The 20,387-nt window shown below is 47.5% G+C and overlaps 1 protein-coding gene across 11 annotated transcripts in view; it reads left to right on the forward strand.

The window, feature by feature from the left end:
• Positions 1-20,387, forward strand: part of AAK1 (AP2 associated kinase 1) — a 69,743-nt gene that overhangs the window by 41,254 nt on the left and 8,102 nt on the right. For 2 of the 11 annotated variants that reach the window (XM_072978842.2, XM_072978843.2), the window contains 5 exons: positions 5,065-5,166; positions 7,332-7,433; positions 8,535-8,645; positions 10,469-10,573; positions 12,066-14,173. The exons of 3 other annotated variants lie outside the window; for them this stretch is intronic. In XM_072978842.2, the coding sequence (XP_072834943.2) occupies positions 5,065-5,166; positions 7,332-7,433; positions 8,535-8,645; positions 10,469-10,573; positions 12,066-12,160 (515 nt within the window). In that variant the 3' untranslated portion in view covers positions 12,161-14,173. Of the gene's footprint in view, positions 1-1,074; positions 2,237-3,208; positions 4,511-5,064; positions 5,167-7,331; positions 7,434-8,534; positions 8,646-10,468; positions 10,574-12,065; positions 14,174-20,387 lie in introns of those variants that run through there. 6 more of the 11 variants (XM_072978844.2, XM_072978845.2, XM_072978846.2 and 3 more) reach the window with 4 other exon arrangements.

Genomic DNA, 20,387 nt, shown 5'->3' on the forward strand with positions numbered 1-20,387 from the left:
TAAGAAACCCTTTCGATAATTTAAGCTTTTGAGTTTCGAAAGACTTCTCCACCCCCTCAGTGACTTTCCTTAAGGAAATATTCTGAGCCGGTCATTTCTCTGGTGTTTCTTTATTTATTTTTTTTTTAATTTGCTGCTCAGTAAAAGCAGATGCCGGAAGGAAACATATCTACTGCTAGCAAGGCTAAAAAAGGCGGCAGTGATAATAAACACGGAGCGATGAAAATTTCAAGTGCAAAGCTTTTCACACTTCCCAATGGAAAGCAGCCAAGTTTTCCCTGATAAGGCCTTTGTGGACTTTGTTCCTTCGTTAGTCGCCAGAGCGTTAATTTTTGTTGTTATTGGCTGGGTACAGGAGAGAGCAGCCTTCCTTCGTTTGGGCAAGGTGAGGGTTTTGGCTGCTCTGTCCTAGTTTGCTGTATGGCATGGCCCCAGCTGATAAACCTGCACCAAAACCCTCCGGCATATCTTCAGAATGTATAGCTTTCCTTTTTGCTCTACCTGGCTTGTTTGTTACACGGGAGCCGGGCCCCCTCTGCAAAACCTCCATTCCCTGCTATTTCATAAATATAACGTGTGGCAAAGAATGGTGATCAGGCTGACAGCTGTTGGGTGCATAATTTCAGTTCCCGGAGAGCCTCTTCTCATCTCCTCACCCTTTAAGGTCTCTCTAGTCCTTCAAGCCAGAAAAGGCTGAGCTGAAAACAACTGGAAGGGTTGAACAACACACAGCTTTGCACGGAGTACAGAATTCCATTTTTCTTCAGATGGGGTTTGGATTGTTCAGGCACCCAATTTTGTTTTATTTAGCGTAAAATTTAAACAGTTCTTTCCCCCTCCCATTAAATTGAATTTTAGCCTTTTGTCCTTGCAACAAGCTTTCTAAAAGCAATTCCATCTGGGGGGGGGGGAGGAAGGGAAAACTGAAATCTGAAGACGTACTGCATTGGTTTGTCGGTACCTTGATAGACTGCACGGTGTGTAAACTTGGAGATGGGGCATGTTTACTCCCTGGCTCTTCCTGCACTCAACACCCACCCGATTCGAAATGTTGTTTTTCTGGATTCTTATCAGGGAGCCCTTCGTCCCCACATCACGTCCGAAGAAAAGTTCTCTGCTGCTATGTGTTTTATTGAAAGAGCCGCCCTTCCCTTCCCTTCCGTGGCTGTCCGAGTGAGTCACGTGCTTGGGGGTGTGTGCGTTTTTGCCTGCTCTAGATCTTCTTGGCAATGGATTGTCTCCAAACAAAAGTGAATCAGGATGGACTTGTCCTTTGGTAGTGTTTCTGTCCTAATCCAGGGTCCCTGCTGTAACATTTGCCTGTTTATTTTGGATTTCTAGCCAGGAAATACTGACAGCATGGGGCAGGTTTGTGTGTGCGTGAGAGAGGGAGAAAGGGAGAGAGACACAGATACAGAAAATATGATGTCCACATTAACTTGCTGAAATAGGTCCTGCTTGCTCAGCCATGCCTCCCCGGTTCTTGTCCAAAGGGACAGGTGAACAGAAGCCCCCCCACTTCCATTTTGGGATCCTGGAGGAAGAACTGCAGCAGCCATGAAGGAGGAGAGTTCTGCAGGGACAGATCAGGGAGTGTGGAGAAAATGGCCCTAGTTTGTAAGACTGGGGAGATGTCAGACTTGCAGAATAAAAAATTGCAAGGGTTGTGTGGGAGGAAGCACCAGTTGGAAGCAAAATACTGGTTTGGAAGAGAAGACGTTGCAATTACATTTCTGCAATGGTCATGTTAACAACTTGCCTAAGGTTTGGTGCATCCACAAATGCACACCATAAGGGAACTCGGGTTCCCCACAACAGTCACTGTGTATTTCTCTTTTGAAGGGACTCAGTTACTGACAATGGAGCGGAACGTGCTGCCCTTAAGGATCATTCTGGGGCATGGTGGAGCCCAGGACCATTTTGAGATCCCTTTATCTGTACCTTTGTGCTTTTGCTTGTTTCAAAGCCCCTTCCCTTTCAGATTCCCCCCCCCTTCCCGGTCATGCAGATGCTGGCAACTTAAATGTATGTGCAGCAAATTAGCCCGGGAAAATTTGCACACAGCTGTTGGGGGATTCAAAGCCCTCTTCATGCAAATTGACTAATTGCAGACCTCCAGGGACACAATTTGCATAAATGCATAATGCATTCTGGCTTTTAAGGACAAAAGGCAAAGATTTGGTATTGGCTTCTTGTTTCACAAGGGTCACAAATAGAGAAAAAAAAAATCAAGCCACCCATCTCTGTTCGTAACCTAGGCGAACCGTCAAGAGTTTCTCATAGAGCCCATAGACGCACCTGCCTCTGCTTCATTACAGACATGGGGGGGGGGGTGTTTCCTGGCTTTTACTAGCGTTGCATCCCATTTGGGCTTACACAGTATGGGCTTGGTGTCGTGCACTGTAGCTGATTGACTTAGAGGATTTGAAATACCAGACTCAAGCGCCACTCTCTCTCTCTCTATCTCTCTCCAAAGTGCAAGACTCGGCATCTACGGTAGGCCTGACTTGACACCCAGTGGGCTTTTTGTCCATGGAGGAACATGTCCCAGTAAAGCTTGAATCGGGGCTGGGGGTGGGGGGGGGAAGGCCCTCTGTGGAGGGAAGGTGTCATGTTGGTCTGCGTGGGTGCCTGAATCACAGACGGCTCCCAGCCCAGGGACCTGTGAGTCCAGTGCCCCCCCCTGCTCTCATGACTTAGCTGTCGCACTTTGACTGACCTGTTTCCTGGCACCATGTGGTGAGAAGGGCACCTGTTGAGCCGGAGCTGTGATGACCCCTCCGGCCCATCCCAGGCAGGGCCCAGTTCTGAAACTGGGGTGATCTCACCAAGCCGCTTGTTGGGGGGAAGCATGCGTTGGCCTTTCAGGAATGCCTCCAAGATCCTGTGGTTTGGCTGGTACACCGAAACATGTTTGAGCCATGAGCCTGCATCGTGTTAAAGCTACATGTTTATTACAGTTGCTTTTTCCTTCTTTCTGGACCGTTTCTGGACCCTCCTGTGTGCAAGCAGAGGGAGTACTTATGAGGAACACAGCCTCCCTGTTTACCCTGCTCCACTGGGTCACGGAATGAACTTACTGTGCTTATGGTGATCCTTGATGTTGGCTTTTCCTGCTCCACTCACAAGGAAGCTTTAATGGTCTTTCCTAGGCTCACGCCTTTTCTTTTTCCTGATATGTGAAACATTCTAATCTCCTGTCCTTTAGAAATGGCTTAAATTGCTGCCACCCATCCCTTCCCACCATTGCTTGAGTGATGACTGCAGATGAAAGGGGACCCCCTGAGGTTAGCAAGAGACATGTGGACGGCCAAAACGAACACCACCCCTTCCTCTCATTAAGATGCTCCCTCTTTCAGCCATGGGAGACGCTGAGTTCCCCTTACTCTGGACATGTGTGTCTGAAGCAGCATTGATCAGGGCAGGAAGATGCGCCCCTCCAGATGCAGTTTAAGTCCCATCATACTCGTAGCGCTGAGGAGAGAAGGAAGCTGCAGCTGAAAACCAACCGGAGGGTTACGTCCGTCTCACCCCTAATCTTTACAGCCGCCCCGTGAGCATTCGGAGAGGGCGGCTGAATCCCCACATGTGTCCAGAACCCCCTGCATGAAATGGAGCAAATGTGATTAATGTGTGCATAATTAAACTTGGTCCTATTTTTGTGCCTGAGTAAACCCTGTGGTTCTGGGTTTATTTTCATAGGCCAACTGGGTGTTTTAGCACATGAATGCTGCTAAACACATTTCGTGTGTGAAGTCATCGTTGGCTGTGTTAATGAGCTCATCTCAGTGAGCATGTCTGGGTTACCACCCATGTTTCTGTTGGATAATGACCACTGTTCATGGTAATCAGCACCGTCCACACTTCAAATTTCAATTTCCTCCTGCAGCTGGGTGTGTATAACAGAATTTGTCCGCTGAGGTGACATTTCCATAGGCTTGAACCCGGTAGCCTGCAGTCGACCAAAAGGGATGCAATAAGAAGAATAATAAAAAATGCTAGCCTTGAATGTGTTGCAAGATTGTGTAGCTGTTTTGCAGACAACTAACCCAGCGACTCTCCTGAGAGTAGTTATATGGATGCTTTTGGAAATGTACGATGGCTACAAATGCCTATATGGTCTTATTTCTGAAATGTTGTCATTGTCGCCTCTGTTTAACCCAACTCTGTGTTGCACCACTGACCCCACCTAAGGCATGCGTGTGGTTTTCCCCGAGATCGTACCGGCCGACAAACCGGTCTGTCTGCCCCTGCATCCTGGGGAGGTAGCAGAAGCTGCATGCGGGCCTCCCTTTGCCTCTCTGCCTCAAAGGCCATGCCGGCAACGCTCACGGATTTAATCCTTCTTGGCTCCCAGATAGATATCCAAGCCCTCCAGAGCAGGAGAGAGAGAGAGGGGCCTTTTCTTTAAACTCCCGGACAACCAGGTTAGTGTGTGGGTGGCAGGTGATTCCTGCCCGTGGACAAAGCTGACCTCGAGGCTGGATGAGAGAAGCGGAGCCACTTCCCAGTTCAATACATTTCCTCAGGAACCAAAGAAGAGCGGATTTCAGAAAGTGTGAAAATGAAAACAAGGGCAAATTCTTGTCTGACAAAAAGACCCTAAAGAGCAGGCTCTGAAGCAGCTTTTGGTGGTGACGGTTTAGGGGGAGGAAACGTGGTCCGTGTTTGGAACTCCCTGCCACAGCTAGGGCCGCTCTTGCCTAGGCGCTGGTCTCCTTCAAGGTAAAGGGAGTTCTGTTTGCTCCCAAAGGTGGGCGCCTCCTGCCGGAGAGGGAACTCCAACCTGGCCACAACCTGCCCTTTGGCCGGCATCCTTCAGGTGAGGGAAGGCAGGCTGGTGCACCTGGGCCGTGCTTGCCAAGGCCAACCTGCGTCCACAGGAGGGGCTCTTGAGTCCAGGGCAAGCTTCTTCTGCAGGTGCAGCTCTTGGTGGCCCCGGTTCGCTCATGCCCCGCCTGACAACTTGTGTCCTGCTTGAATGACCTGACGTGATTTTCTGTTTTTGCTTTATTTATCTCCTTTTCCTTCCTTTCCTCTTTTCCTGCTTCCTCCCTCCCTCAGAGAAACTGATCGAGGGCCTCAAATCTCCTGAGCCTCCACTTCTGCTCCCTGACCTCCTGCCTCTCGCTGATCCCTTCGGTAGCACCGCCGATGCTGCCAATGGTAAACGCCCGAACGCTCTTGTGCTCTTGTGTTCCCTCCTGCATGTCTCCCCTTCCATGTCGCGTGTTTTGCTTTCCTCACAGGCCTGCAGCCGAGGGCAAGTCGGGGAGAAACGTGGCTGTGGGAAAAGGGGAGTGTAGCCGGGTGATTAATCCCTTTAAAAGTGTGTCGGTTTAGTTCGACAAACCGATGAACCAACGAACCAGCAATTTTTTTGACAAACTTCCTGGTTCCTGTTTTTGGTTCGTGCCCATCTCTAGTAGCTTGCAGTCAACATGATTTCCCATCTCTTCCTGGGCTGGTTGGTACCAGAATTGAAGGATACAAATTGTGATGGGCGGAGGGAGCCAAATTTTCGGGTGGGCAAGGGGTCTTAAACGTCACACTGAAAATTCACGAGGGTGAGCTGCAAGTTCATCCTTGTTTCTAGATCGAAGCATTCCAGAGCCCACATACATTTTTAATATCCAGAGACCATGGTTTTTAATGATTTTGAGAAGTGAGTTCTTATGGACTGCTTATTTGCTGGAAGAAGAAACGTAGAGACTTAGGTCTCACAACAGGTTAAAACCAGGACTTCTAAGGAAGCCGTATCATTTGGGGCTTTGTAGGGAGATTTCTTTTTTTCTTTTTTTTTTGGGTTGGGAATGGCTTGCCTGTTTCTGAATTTGTTTGCGAGCACGTGATGAAAACAGGGACCAAGAGGTTGGCAGGCTCCCACTCCATGTCTCTCTGGTGCTGTGGCAGACGTGAAGGAGCAGTGTAGCCAAGTGGGCAGGGCTCCTTCCCCTCTGTGGTTGCCCATCTTCTTGTCTGGGCAAGGGTGATATTGAAAGGATCCGTGGAGATGCTTCTCCCCCACTCATTGGATCCCCCCTCTTTTCAAGGGGTACGGAATCTCTCTGTGATGCCTCTGCGGTTGGCGGTAATGTGTGAACGACTGACCTTGCAAATGTGGCATTCTGAGACAGGTTTGGGATGGCAGAGATCTGCCTCCACACCGGATGCGCATGGTCACCCAACTGCCTGTGTTTCGTTTCATGCAGGGGGAATGTATTCTTGTCTCAACAAGGAGGTGACCAGGAAGTTTGTTTGTTTGTTTGTTTGTTTGTTTGTTTGTTTGTTTGTTTGTTTGTTTGTTTGTTTATTTATTTATTTATTTATTTATTTATTTATTTATTTATTTATTTAATTTATACCCCGCCTATCTGGCCCACCGGACCACTCTAGGCGGCTTCCAAATATAAAATCAAATAATAAAACATAGACAAATACATAATAATCAAACAAGAACAGCAGTAAAGATAAAAAGGAAAAGTAAGAAAAAAATCAAGAGTTGGCTGGAGGGAAGGCCTGAATAAACAACCATGTTTTTAATTGGGTTTTAAAGTTAGCCCTGAGCTCAAACCTTCCCGCCTCCCACTCTGAATACCTAGCCTTGCTGAATTCCAAAAGCTATTGGTATTTTTCTGTGTATAAGACGCCCCCATGTATAAGACACCCCCCTTTCTAACCCTAAATTTCTTTCTTTGCAAGAAAGTGAAGGGGGAAGGCAGGGATCAAATCACTTTGATTCCTGCTTTCCCCCTCGCAAAAACTGGATGGGGAAAGCAGCTTTTCACAAAGAAAGTGGAGGGGGAAAGAAGGAATCATTTCCCCCCCTCCACCGTCTTGCAAGGAAAGTGTTCTCCCTGTCCACTTTCTTTGCAAAAAGTGAAGGGGGAAAGCAAGGATCAAGGCGCTTTGATCCCTCCCCCCTCCTTACTACCATGTATAAAACAACCCTCAATTTTTCCTCTAACAATTTTAGGAAAAAAGTGTTGTTTTATACTGTGCACAGAATAATACAGTAAGCAAGCTGGGGTCTGGTTAGGCTTTAGATGGGAGGCTGCCCAAAATCTCCCCATAGGACTAGGAAAGAATGCGTGACAGTCCCTGCTTGCCAGTTGTCGTAGAGACCCTCGTGTGCCCGAATGGTCCAAGGATCTGACACAGTATATCAAGGAAACTTCACTTTGGTGAGATCCAGCTATGAAATGTTTCTGCCAGTGGTAGTTCTGCAAAGTTTGCTGGCTTCTGTCTGTCTCTCACACGCCCCTTTCTTGTCTCTGTTGAACCTGACCTAACCTGCGGCTTCTCCTCTGCTCTTTTATGCTTTCGGAAAGGAAAAACTGACTTAACGGCTGAGAGCCTCATTCCAGGCCTTGAGGCTCCGGTGCCCCAGCGTGTGTCCTCACAAACAGACTCTTTGGCTTCGAACCGAGCAGGTTGGTGGGGGTGCTCAGAACTCAGATGGTCTCATTCGGTCTGGGAAGAAACGGGCAGCCTGGTTTGCCTGCAGCCCTCCTGCTTTGGGTTCCTCCACTCTTTCTTTATAACATTTGTTTGACATTTTAAATGAATCTGTAGACCTTCCCTAGGATGTATCAATAAGCTGCCCCCCCCCCCATGTAAGAGATATAAATAATACAAGGTAGTCAAAATCCTCTGGTATAAGTGAAATAATTTAACCTGCAGTAGCAGATTAGCATGAAGCGAAGAGTCCCTGCTTCAAATCCTCACGTCTTAATTTCCAGTGCATGTAGAATTGGATATTTTTACATGGCATTTCTTTAATTAGTGGCAGTATGGAGGGTTTATGCAAGAGGATTTTGGCCAACAACAACCCCACATTCTAGCCCCACCCGCTTCATCTAAGAGGCAGTCCAGAATATCTCCCATTAAATTGAATTAGAAACACAGAACAGCAGGGTCCAAACCGTCATCCATGCTGCATTTCCTAACTTGCTCCAAAAACAAGCATTTGCTCCCGAGTTTGTGACCGAAGCGGGCAGGGAAGCTCGCAGGAAGGGGACGTTCATGTATAGAAATGTTACTGGATTCCATTTCGCCATCCCTGGTGATAAACTTGTAAATCAGTGCGGTTGCTATCTTTAAATCCCAGGCTTCCTCTCTCCCCAGTTTATCCTCACAATAAGCCTGTGAGGTAGGACAGATGGAGGGCATGGGTGGCTCATCCAACGTCACCAACCGAGTTTTTGCAACTCGCTGGGAACTTGAGTCTGGGATCTTCCAGGTTCTGCTTTGACCGCCTAGTCACTACATCCTGCTGTCCCTTTGTTGGCGAATATCTTTCAATAAAGTCAGCTAGAGCCCCCCTCCCCAAAAAAATAACTGGGCTTCTGAATTAATGAATAAGGCTGCATTTTCAATCTGCAGTCAGTTAGTTAGTCTCGAGGCCTTTTTTTGAACTCCCAGCTAAGGAGACGGGTGGTGGTGGGTCAATGGTCCCCCCCAGCGTGGCAGTGCTAACTCGCTCTTCTCTGTCTGCTGTTTTCCTCCTGCTGCGGCTTGCCCGCTGGGACCAGACTCTGTCTCTGGGGAAGACTCCCTGCTTGACTGCTCTCTGCTTTCTAACCCTGCTGCCGACCTTCTGGAGGAGTTCGCTCCTTTAGCCGTCCCAGCCCAGACTCACAAAGGTAAAGTATCCCTTCAGCATCCCTGTGTGAATGGAAGTGACGGCTGGAGGAGGAAGGCCCCCCCCCCCCCGGAAACAGGATGGAAATGGGCGACTCGAGATTTGTGTGGTTCTGCCGGCGCTCGCTGAGCAACGCTGGGGTGGACTTCTGTCCAGTGAAATGCATCATGTGCGCATCTCCCCTGTTGCAGATGCTCTGCAAGAAGCTGCTTTTGGAACTTGGCCGCCCCTCGGATCCGTGCAAGGTTTAGTTCTAAACCACTAAGTCCTTGGTCACTAGCATGGATTTCTCCTGGTCTTCCTGCCTTCTCTTGACAGGAGATGTAGTCCCTATTCTCTCTTTCCCCCTATAAATCCTAGTAAAAAAAACCTCACCTCTTCTGGAAAAAAACAAACATCTGGCTTAGCTCCATAGGATTTTTATAGCCCAGTGGCTGGCAGCTTTTCTCTCTGTCGGTGAATGTTTGCTCAGCTTCATTTCCAGCAAACGGATTTTTTAAAACCGGACCCCTGCCTGACATGATTCACCTTTGGGCGTTCCCTGACGTCTCTTCTCTTGCTCCCCACCTTTTCTGCACCACGCAGAGGCGGGCAGCCCTAAATCCTCAGCGGTTGAGTCTTTTAGACAGAACCCTTCTCCCTGCAAAAGATAACCTGCAGAGAGAAGGGGGACCTGCCCTTTGTGTGCCGTGTGGTTCCATGAACCCCATTGGGCTTAATTTCATCCTCTGAAGAAGGGCTTCTGAGAGGCCTCTGGCTCCTTTTATTACTCTCCTTACATTGGCGATAACGATCCGTCTCTGGGCAAAGAAAGGTGCGTGAAAGGGTTGTCATCTGGTAGGGGGTTCGATCAGAAGTTGTGTTCTGGTTATCGCTTGTTCTCAACCGTGACTTTTTGTCCCTGTGTCCTGTTCTGACGATGGATGTGTCCCTCTCACTAACAAGAGAGACGACTTCTCTCATGAGCACGGCTTACTCTTGAGGAGGTTTTCACACTTGCAAATGCATCACACCAGGGCTGCTTCTGGTGCCCCGGAGATGCTGTGTCCCGGGGGGCGGTGGTTCCCAAGTTCTCCGCCATCCCAGATTTCCAGGCCACGAAGGCGGGTTGCTTCCAGATCTCACTCCGGTTTCAGATAAAATGTCCAGGAAGCCAACCCCCTTCTTGGTCAGAAGGTGCCTCGGAACTTAACGGTCACCCAAACATGGGGGCCACGGGGGGGATGAGCCTGCTTTGGGGGTGAAGGGTGAGCTTGTACAATATGAATGCACATGTAGCAGCGCCATACGTTGTGTTGAGAAGACCAAGGAGCAACTGCCCGCCTTGAAACCGGTGGCAGAGTGTCTCTGTCTCAAAAATTCTGCCCCCCTTGGGAACGTTGAACTTCTCACGATCCACCTGTCCAGGGGCTAGTCTCATAGCGGCCACCGTTTCTTCTGGACCAGAACTCAAGACTGTCCGCCTCTTCGCCGCCTCTTCTTTCCTCTTACAAGCCTGGAGTTCTTAGGAGAGGTACTAAGTGCTCACTCTGATTTAGTCTAGCTTATTGCTGCCTCTATTGCTTCTTCCCCCCCCCCCCCGCCTCTCCCCAATGATTTTTTTTTCATATTTATGTCCTGCTTCCCTTTTCCAACTTCTATGAATGCCCGGTAAATTTCTTTTTCACCCTGAGCAATTAAAAAAAAAAAAAAACCTAGCTTCTAACCTTTAACAAAACACATGCAGCGAATGTGGTTTTGGCGGCTTCTAACCAGCTTTCTCTGTTCTATCTTTTTGCTCCTTTTTATTTTGTGATTGTTTCCACCCTCCCCACCATGCTACAGAAGCTACTAACCTGATATCGGGCTTTGATATCTCTGAGGGCTCTGAAAAAGTGGCAGACGATGAGTTTGACCCCATCCCTGTGTTGATATCCAAAAATTCACAAGGTAAGCGACTCAGTCGGGGTGGGGGAGGAGGGTGGGCTTGAGATTTCCAGGCAGTATTGCCAGCTTCTGTATCTGATGACCCCGAGTCACTTTTGATTCCCGCCTAATTGTTGTCCATAAGGGCACAGGAACCCAGAGGAGATAGGAACAGCCCTCTGTCTTTTGATAAAATCTCCTATAAGGTGCAGCTTCTCCACATCATTCTGATCACGTACAAAACTACCTCTGAGCAAGTGATGGGGGGCCATTTCAAAAGGCCATTCCCAACACCTCTCTGAAATCTAAATTTTGGTGTGTGTTTTTTTTTAATTTGAAGAATGATATGTCAGACCTCAGGATCTTAGAACCAAGGAGCAAGATTCTAAATTTCCATAGGTCCACACAAGAATCTGATGCTGGTTGCACAGAATTTTGCTCTCCCTGCCCTATGGCATCATATCAACACACCTCTCGGGTCTCCAAGGCAGCTTTTCCTCTGTAGCCTGCATGGCAGCGACTGACAGAAAGAGGCCCCGTTAGCCTTCACGACCCACCCCCCACCCCCCCGTGCTCACGGAACGAGTTGGTGATTCTTTGGCACACGGTCCGTGTTCATCTCTAAAAACAACTCTAAAATCCCCTGCTTTGCCATGGAGGGCAGAACAAGCATCCATTCAAAAGGAGTTCAGCTAGCACTCCTGCAGGGATTCCTGTGTGGGAAGCAGATCATAGAGCCTGCTGTGCCCCATAGCACTCTGGCACCCCACTTCTTTCTGGCTCAGAGATGGTCTTCTCTGTCACCTCCAAGCCGTGTCTGTTCGCCCCAAACCCACCCCACGTAGGGGCCCTCTCCTCTCCTGTCAGTGTCCTCTTTGCCTTGCTGCTCAGTCCATTGAGGGTCCCACCGGGAGAAGAGCAGGGCTCAGGGCCCCAATCCATTTCCTGCCCTTGAGGGAGCAGCTGCTGTTTTCTGTGACCCAGAACAAGTGGAAGGAATCTGTTCCACAGACGGCCTTCAGTACCATCTGCTTCACAATACCCCCATCCATCCTGCCTTCTTTCTGACCGCCTCTAATTATGTTCCAGAACCATTTTGAGAACCAAATCAAACTCTTTGGGGAGGGGGAAGCTGCGGACCTGTCCCTCCACCCCTCAGTTCCTCTGTGCAGTAGGTGGTGCATCAGGGATATGGTTTCACCGAAAGACCACAGGGTGCAGCGAAGATGGCTTAATTTTGCCGAGGAGGGGCACCTTCCCGGGAGCCACATCTGGGGGACCCCACCAGCCTTTTGGTGCCAACGACAGCCGTTCTAACAGAGCCGAGCCTGCGTAGATCTTCTACTCTTTAGCTTGCTCTTCCTTTTTAATTTTTTTTTTAATTATTTCTTTGCTCGTGTGCCTCCCTTTATTTACTTTGGTATAAAAGCAAGCTCCCCTTTTTGGCTTTGTTTGTATGCTTGTGGGTTGGTGTCTCTTGCTCTCCGTACTGAATTGCTGTCTCTCACCCTTTCAGGTGGGCATTCTAGAAACAGCAGCGGCGGCTCTGAGCCCAGCCTTCCCAACCTAGCCAGATCTCTCCTGCTAGTGGATCAGCTCATAGACCTGTAGCCGTCACTCAGTAACCGGGGCGGTTCCTGTAACGTACCTAAATCCGATGTGTTGTCTTTGGGTTTCCTTCTCTCTCTCTCTCTCTCTCTCTCTCTCTCTCTCTCTCTCTCTCTTTCTTTTTTTAATTTTCCAATGGAGCTAATCTTTAGTGGGGTGATTTGTGGTTTTGTTTCCTTCATTTGAAATAACCCTGCAGAGGGGAAGGAGTTGGTCCACCCGTTGCGCCCGCCGTTGGCATTGACTCAGCCCCTCTCCTTCCAGCACATCCGCCATGCAGACCGCTAGCGCCCTGGTGTGCATTTCTCTTTACCAAGCCTACGCCCGAGGCAGCGCTACCGTCTATTAACTTCTGTGCCGCCAATTTGCCCTCTTAAGCTCCAGCAGAACCCTAACCATCAACGAGGTCCATGTAATCTATAGGCGATCCTCGCTAGCAACGCCTCCAAAGGGGAGAGACCTTTTGCTCCCTGCCAGCCCCGTCCCCAGTTTAGAGACTGCCAAAGCGAACCCTTTTCCTGGTCCGAAGGTTAAAGACGGGAAAGGTCTGCAGAAAGAGGGAAGCCTCTTTGTAGCGGGCAATCTGCTCAGGAAGGCCTTGGGCATCGCCAAGGCATCGCCTGCAGCCAGAAGTGAGCTGAGCAGACAAAGATATTTTGATCTCTGCAGTGCTGGTGGTGGTAGAGAAAGGACCCCCCCCTTCCTCCCTAGCCTCCTGTTTTGCCATCTGCGTAGGAACGGACTGTGCTACATAAATAAACCAATAAGTACTACTAAAGCTACAGAAATTATCCCATGCAAAATAATCTTTGTGAAACATCTCAATATGTAAAAAAGCATGACTTTGAGACCCTTTTCCTTGCGTGAACTCTCGGCTGAAGAGGGGCTTTGAAAAACAATACCTGTACCATGGAGGGGACGGTCTGTGGAGGGATCCTGTAGATTGTGATGTCCATGTCAGATTTTCCACCAGGTGAAGTTGTTGGGGGGTTTCTCTTTTCTTTTCACCTTCCCCCCCCGTCTCCCTTGTTCACTGCATATGGTGTTAACCATTTAATAGGGAGCCATGTTTTCCCCTTTTCCAAAAAATCATTGGGCTCATGACCCAGGTCCTTCAGTCTTCGTAGAACTAGCATGCACCCCTTGTCAGCCCGTGAAGACTTTCCAGCTTAGGTGTACCTGAATGGGTTTTACCTTTGCTTTCCACCTCCGTTGCCTCCAACTCCTGGATAGAGTGAACTTCTTTTCATCCGCTTCTGGTCTTCAAGCCCAAAGTTAACGGTTGCCCTTGAGAGGTTCTTCCTGAAGAGAGGGACCATCCTTATATTCCGTAGTTGAATAACTCTTAGCTTAAAGCTAACTTTGTGTATGTGTATGTAACTGTATTGGTAAAAAAATAAGTGCAGTTTTCCCATGTGTGAAAGTATGAATGAACTCAATAGGTGTCTCAGCCTCTCCTGCAGGAAGGAACGACTTTGACAATGTCCCTGAGTATTTTTCTTCAGCTTTCCCCCCTCCTGAATCCCATCCGAACCTCTCCCAATTAGCTTAACAAATTGTGTAAATAAAACCTAACTGTCATGTCAGTTCTCTCTGGATCTTTCTAAAACCTACCTACACGTTTCATGATCAAAAGTATTGCTAATGTGTGATGTGTAATGTCTATGGGCATGTTCCTTGCTGCACTTTCTTAATTTACATGACAAAGTTATGGAAATTATCTTAGTCAAATTGTTGATAGAACTTTCTATTTTTTTTTTCTCTCTCTCTCTCTCGGAGGGGTTGGGTGTGCGGGAAGGGTTGTTTTTGACTTTTGATTCCTAAAGCACAGGCGTCTGGGGACACGGAGGACGTGGGGCAAAGCTTTAGATAGAACGTTATTGTATAGTCAGATACTAAAAATATATGGAAAAAGAAAAAGAATGGATTTTTTTAAACAAAGTAAACCACCTGCTGTATATTAGAAACCAAAAAAAAGAGAACATTTCAGTGAATTAAAGTACTTTTGAAAAAGAATGTTTAACATTTTAAGTCTAATTGAACTTGTTGAAGAGTTCTGGAAGTTACAAAAGACGGTGTTTGCTTGCGAGTAGCGCTATTAACGAAACAAGTGGGAGGGGTGTTGGGATATTTTCTTCTTCCTTTTCCCCCCTTTTCCAGAAATAGTGGAATTCATCCTACCGGGCAAAATAAGACGGGGGAAATTATTTATCCTGTATTAAGGTTTATGAACTGATCAAAATCTATTGAAATCACATGTAGCAGATTATTTAATAAACAGCACAAGACTTAAATTCTGGGAATGATTTTTAGCCTCTTGAAAAAAAAAATTCCCTGAAGGTTATGGCTTCTTTGCATTGTTATTATTATTTTTTAAGATTGTCATAGGCCCACTAAGCTTTGAGCATTTATTGGGTGGTGCTTGTTATCCCCGCAACTCTCGTTCAGTTTTATGATGGGCAGCGATCATTGTCCTTGCTTGGCACTCCCTGCTTTGAGGTGGGGTGGGGCTCCTAGTTGCACATTTTAGAGCTCCATTTAAGCAGCAGCAAAAATGGCCTTTTTATTTGCAGCAGTGCCAGGGGAGGAGCAATCCGCATTTTATGTTTCTAGCACCCAAAGGCCTTTGGACTGTCCTATGAGTGGACATTTATGGGGGGGGGAAAGCAATTTTCCCTTCTCTCTCGCAGAGAGACACACATACATTCTAAGCCCTAGACTAGAGGATATGCCGTTTTGCACTCTGTCTGCGTCTTTACTGGAACCATTGACCTTCCTTGGGATAGGTCAACAACGGGTCTAGATAGTCAAAAGAGAAAAGAAAAAGCTTATTTTGTAAAATCAAGTTTGGGGGTTCCATCTTGAGATGCTGAACTACAAATCCTTATGCCTCAGCTTCTAGGCTGGGATGATTTTTGCCCTCTTCCATCCCATCTCTATGTTCTGTAATACCCAGCCTCATGACTAGAAAGGTTACCTGTTTTGGGGTGTCTTAATGGTCCAATAAAGGTGGAGGGATTAAAATATTTATTTATTTAAAATATTTGTACCCTGCCTTTCTCCTCCCAAACAAAAACAAACAAACAAAAACCTGCAGGCCTGTTTCGAATCCAGAGATTGCTTCATGGCCAGAACTGATGTTCTTATGGAGAATTGTTGTGCATTGGCCCAGTTAGACCCTGTCATGTATCCGGGGGCTTATAGGCTGAATTCTGGTGCCTTTGACTGGAGTGGGCCAGGGAACAGAGAAATGTGATGGACAGACCCAGTTTACAAGATAAGCCTTGATAGGTGGCTTATAGGGAGAAATAACACATTACGGATTCCAGTGGGGTTGCTGAAGGTGCTTTCCGTTGGCATAGGTACTTGCAAGTCGAAAGCATGAGATACTTGCACTGCAAGCCAGAAGTGGTCTCACTTAATTGAATGTGAAGTCAGGTTATATATGAGAAAACGAGAGAGAGAGAGAGAGAGAGGTGGGGCGGGGCTGGAGAGCTGAGATGTGAGGAACCTGAGAGCTGAGCATCATCCATTTATTGATCTATTTCATTTTGTTTGAAATATCTACCACCTCCAATTCAGGGACCCACAGCAGCTTGGAAAGTAGGGGGCGGTAGATAGACCACCAGCCACAGCTCACTGTGTTGTGAGTGTCATCTCTGCCCGCTGGGATGTCCCTGATTAAGGTCTGGGTCAAAGGACAGGGATGGCTTGACAGAGAGAGCGTGCTGTGTTGGTTTGAACTGGGTGGGAAGGCGTAATGGCCTGGAAAGGGCTTCCTGTTAGAGATGGATTTTGTGGGAGAGACCTGCAGAAGGGCAGGGAAAAGCTAGCCATTTTGTGCCGCTAGAGCATGTGCAGAGAGTTCCCGCTTTCAATCCTGAGCAGGCACTTGCTTCACCTGGAGTCATCAATGGGTGGATGTAAATGGGTGGGAAGGCGGTGGGAATGCATGCCAGCAGTTGATCAGCGGCAGTGGTGGGGGTGTCTCCATTCTCCCATCTTCAGTTTGCGATGCTGCTCTTTCACTGTCCCAGAAAGGCCCCATCAGTCACGTTCTTGGAAATGGACACTCTCCGGCGTATACAGTGCCTCAGTGTCCAAAATAGTATGGAAAGCAATTGGAGTGTATGCTGAATGATCGGGGAATCCCTGAGCAGTATAAAGCAAAAGGAAAACAACACTGTTTGCTGGCTTGCCCTGGGAATGCCTGAGTCTCTTACACGTAGCAGTGAGAGTTTTTGAAGGATTGCACTCACTTAGGTTTGATTACCGTGGGAAAAAGAGACAGGAATTGTTTTTTAAAATCTTTTTTTTCTTCTTCAATTGACTCTACTTCCAGTCACCTTGTATTCCGTATCGCTGGCACACAATGTGGAACAAAATTAGCAACTCATTTATTTATGGAAATTTACCTCTGTGATTTACACAATTTACACTTAATGCCAGCAATGAAAGGGGGGGTGGAATTGCAATACTTTATTTATTTATTGTTTATCACTTGAATTTATATACTGCTCCCATTGACGCCAAAGATTAGACCTTGATATGGAGGTGGGTGGGTGGTTCTGCACCAAGCAAAGCAGGACGCTGTGTGGCCTGGCCGTATGCAGTGGGTTTCAGTGGATAAAATGGCTAGAAAGAGGGAAAGTTGTATTTCTGGATTAGAGGATGCTGGCCATGTCCTGGCGGTAATCTGGCCCTTGTCACCATAAAGATCATTCACTCTGCCTGTAAAAAGTCCCCTTCGGCAAGACTTGTTCTGTAAAACCTGGCAATGTGGGGGATAAGGTAGAGCCACCTGGCCAATAAATAAAATAAATAACTGAGATTCTGTATGTCAAACATTTTTAACACTCAAGTCCCTGGACAAGGGCTAATATTTATGAGGATTGTAAACATTTGCTTAAATTTAATTTCAGGTTGCAGAAAATGAGACGGGTAATAACAGATGCCATTCATTCGCCCGCTCATATGCTGCTTTCATAATGTTACCGTGGCTTTTTAACTTCACACAGCTTGTTGAAGCCAGGCGTAGCTCATCTGTTTCTCGTGGGACTCACGAGCCAAAAAGTCAAATCCAGCTTCTTTTTTTGACCGAAATAGAAGCACAAGTGAGATCACGTCTGCATGAGGTGCTGAATGCATATGGGGGCGTTTTTGCTTTGCTTTTCTTTGCTACCAGAAGGAGGATCCCAAGGCTTTGGCTGTCCTTGCTTTCCATATCTAAGATCCCCCCTGAGCATCTAAGGATTTGCTGGAATCATAGGAGGGTATCTTAGCAGCAGCAGCAGCAGCATCAGGTGGATCCTCACACCATCTCTAGCTGCCCAAGAGGAAGGAACAGCATAAATTTTTCTAGGATCAAGAATATCTATGTAAGATATAAAATCCTAACCCATTGAGTGCATGGTCAGAAGCACTGTTCTTTATGTTGCTATTCAGTCTGTTTTTGAAAAAAAGACAAGGAAGAATCTTGTAGTAACCTTTATAGAGAAAGAGAGAAGGAGCGATGTTGTTGAAAATTCCATATTACACCCCATGCAACACAGGGTGCCTCTGGGGAAGGGTAAGACAGTTGGGTGTAGGGGACCCAGGTTTGACCAGGTTGGCGTTTGGGGATGCTTTAATTAGCAGGGCCATGACATGGTCTGCTTCTCCACTCCACTGTAGGCTTCCCTGTTGTTTCTGAGCTGGTGAAGATTGACTTTCAGTTTAAAAAAAAACAATAATCATTCTGGTTGTAATACAAAATACAACTCCCAGAATACGGAGACAGGCAGATGGATAGATGTGAGATCAACTGAGCTGAAACACTCCTTGCCCTGCATGGCTATGAGGAATGGGGAGGAAACAGCCATGCTTCAAGATCTGCCCCTACACCTCTGGAGGAGTTTGTTTTGTTTTGTTGGGTTGCCAACTTACTGTTCCAAGGGAACTAATGGGAATTGTGTTGTTATGTGCCATCAAGTTGCCCCTGACTCATGGTGACCCCATGAAGAGGGATCTCCTCCTCTTCCTCAACAGCCCTGCTCACCTCTTGTAGACTCAGTCCTGTGGGTTCCTTTAGGGAGGCAGTTCATCTCATATTTGGCCTTCCTCTTTTCCTGCTGCCTTCGACTTCTCCCCACATTATTATCTTCTCCAAAGAATCCTGTCTTCTCATGATGTGCCCAAAGTAGGACCGCCTCAGTTTCAACATTATTATTTTTTTTTTTTTGCCTCCAGAGATTACTCAGGACTCAGTTGTTTGTCTTTCTGGCGGTCCTGGGTATCCTGGAAATACATAGGGGGAAAATAAGAGTTGCCGAATATTATCTAATTTGGCTTCTGGAAGAAACCCTTCTTCTGTACGTGTGATATGAACATGTCCGTCTTTTCTCTCCAGTGGCCCTGTATTTACAGTGTAATGTATCCAGGTGCTTGGTCTTTCAATAAAGAACTGATTTTCACGCTTCTCTCTGGAGTCCTGTCTTTGATCATGGGAAAAAGGGGTTGGGGGGTTAGTGCCCTTGACAACCCTCTCCTGGAAGCAGCTTGTGTCCTCCAGAGCACCAAAGATCAGGGACACGCAGAAGAAACAGACCCCCAGGAACTCTATTTACAAAGATGATCTCTTTACAGTTGACGCAAAGCTAACCTTGGCTGAGCAAGGAACTGCTCGATAGCTCAGGGGTTGAGGTCTGGGAGTTCGATTCCCCGCTGGGCCTCCTTGATAGGGGCTGGACTCCCTCATCCATAGGGCCTGCAGTTCTCAGATATATCCACATTCTTGGCAGGAGTCCCAAAACTTACAGGAGATTCTGCTTTCTCCTCATCCTTCCCAACGAAGTCTGTCCTAATGGTTTAGTTTTTCACATGTACCTTTTCTCCTGTCCTCTTTCTAACACGAATCCAGTGCCATGATTAACCTGCTCCTCTTCCCTGGAAGGTAAGCGGTCTTGTGTTCTGATCAGTGTCTGTGTGGTCCATCGGGTCCCTCCCCTCCCCTAAGAACAAACGTCCGGCTCTTGTGGTGAGGTAGCAGGAAGGCCGAGTTCCTCCCACCTGCCTTATGTTGTGAGCCGGGAACTGCAGCCGGACCACTGACCCTCGGTCACCCCCCCCATAAAAAAAGCACGACTGAGGATCTCCAGTCTTTGCTGAAAAGTGTGAAGGTGTGCCCACTCAGCTGCAGCCGTGAATTCTGTGCACTTGACACTGGATTCTGCCAGTCATTCTGCGACCTGTTCCTTGTACTGATCAGGTTGGGACCTCAAGAGAAGCAAAGACAGCCCCCCGCGGAGTCCTCCTCCACCACCCACCAGTGATAATTAGCAGTCCCTCTGACTGCGGGTGCTTGACGGTCCCGCCAGCAAAGTCCTCCGAAGAGAGGAAGCATCTTTTTGCAGTGTAGTTAATGGCCCTTCACAAAGATACTTTGGTGGCTCCGAGATGTTCCAGTTAACATCTAGAACCCTTAAGAGACACAGGTTGCAAGTATCTGTTTCCATTTGTTCCCCCCTAAATCAAAATTTCCTGCATTTTATTTTGCTTCTGCAACTTGATTTCCCCCCCCCACCTCCCCTCCAAACATTTTTTCTTTGGTTATTGTTATTGCTGTTGCATGGTTTGAGAGAGGACGAGTGGGAATCGTAGACCTTCCAGTAGACAGAGAAGGGTGGGGAGGGGGAAAACTCTATGGCGATGGGCTAGGATAGTGGAGGGATGCTTCTCTACGGCTTGTGTCCACCCCATTTGAACCCACTGTTGCTTAGGAGAAACTGGCCACACCGTTTTCTTTCCTCCCCGCTCCAAATTCATGAGGGCTAGAAACTTGTCTTCCTTGCTTGCTTAGTTATTTATCTCATGTATTTCTGTACTGCCTTATTAACGCAAGTCACTACTCTGGGTGGCTTACAGCCAATAGGAAATCCAAACAATATGATAGCAGATCATCAGCAAGAGAAAGATGAGCAAAAGTAACCAAAATCTAACCCGAGAAATCCAACATGAAACCAACGGAACAAAGCTTGCTGTCCCGCCAAGATCTGCTGGGGAGATTTCCTGGGCCGCAATCTTCTCTCCCCTTTGGTCTTCTGCAGAGGCTTGAATGAGGCTTTGAATGTCTGTGTATTTGTAACATCTTCCATCTTCCATCTCTAACACACATTTTGTGGGGTTCTGAAATGTGAGGAACTGCAGAGTTGTGCTGACGTCTGTCTGATGTAACTTACCTGGTTCCATCTTT

Source organism: Pogona vitticeps, chromosome 8, assembly GCF_051106095.1.
Source record: "Pogona vitticeps strain Pit_001003342236 chromosome 8, PviZW2.1, whole genome shotgun sequence".
In the NCBI taxonomy this organism is placed as follows: domain Eukaryota; kingdom Metazoa; phylum Chordata; class Lepidosauria; order Squamata; family Agamidae; genus Pogona; species Pogona vitticeps.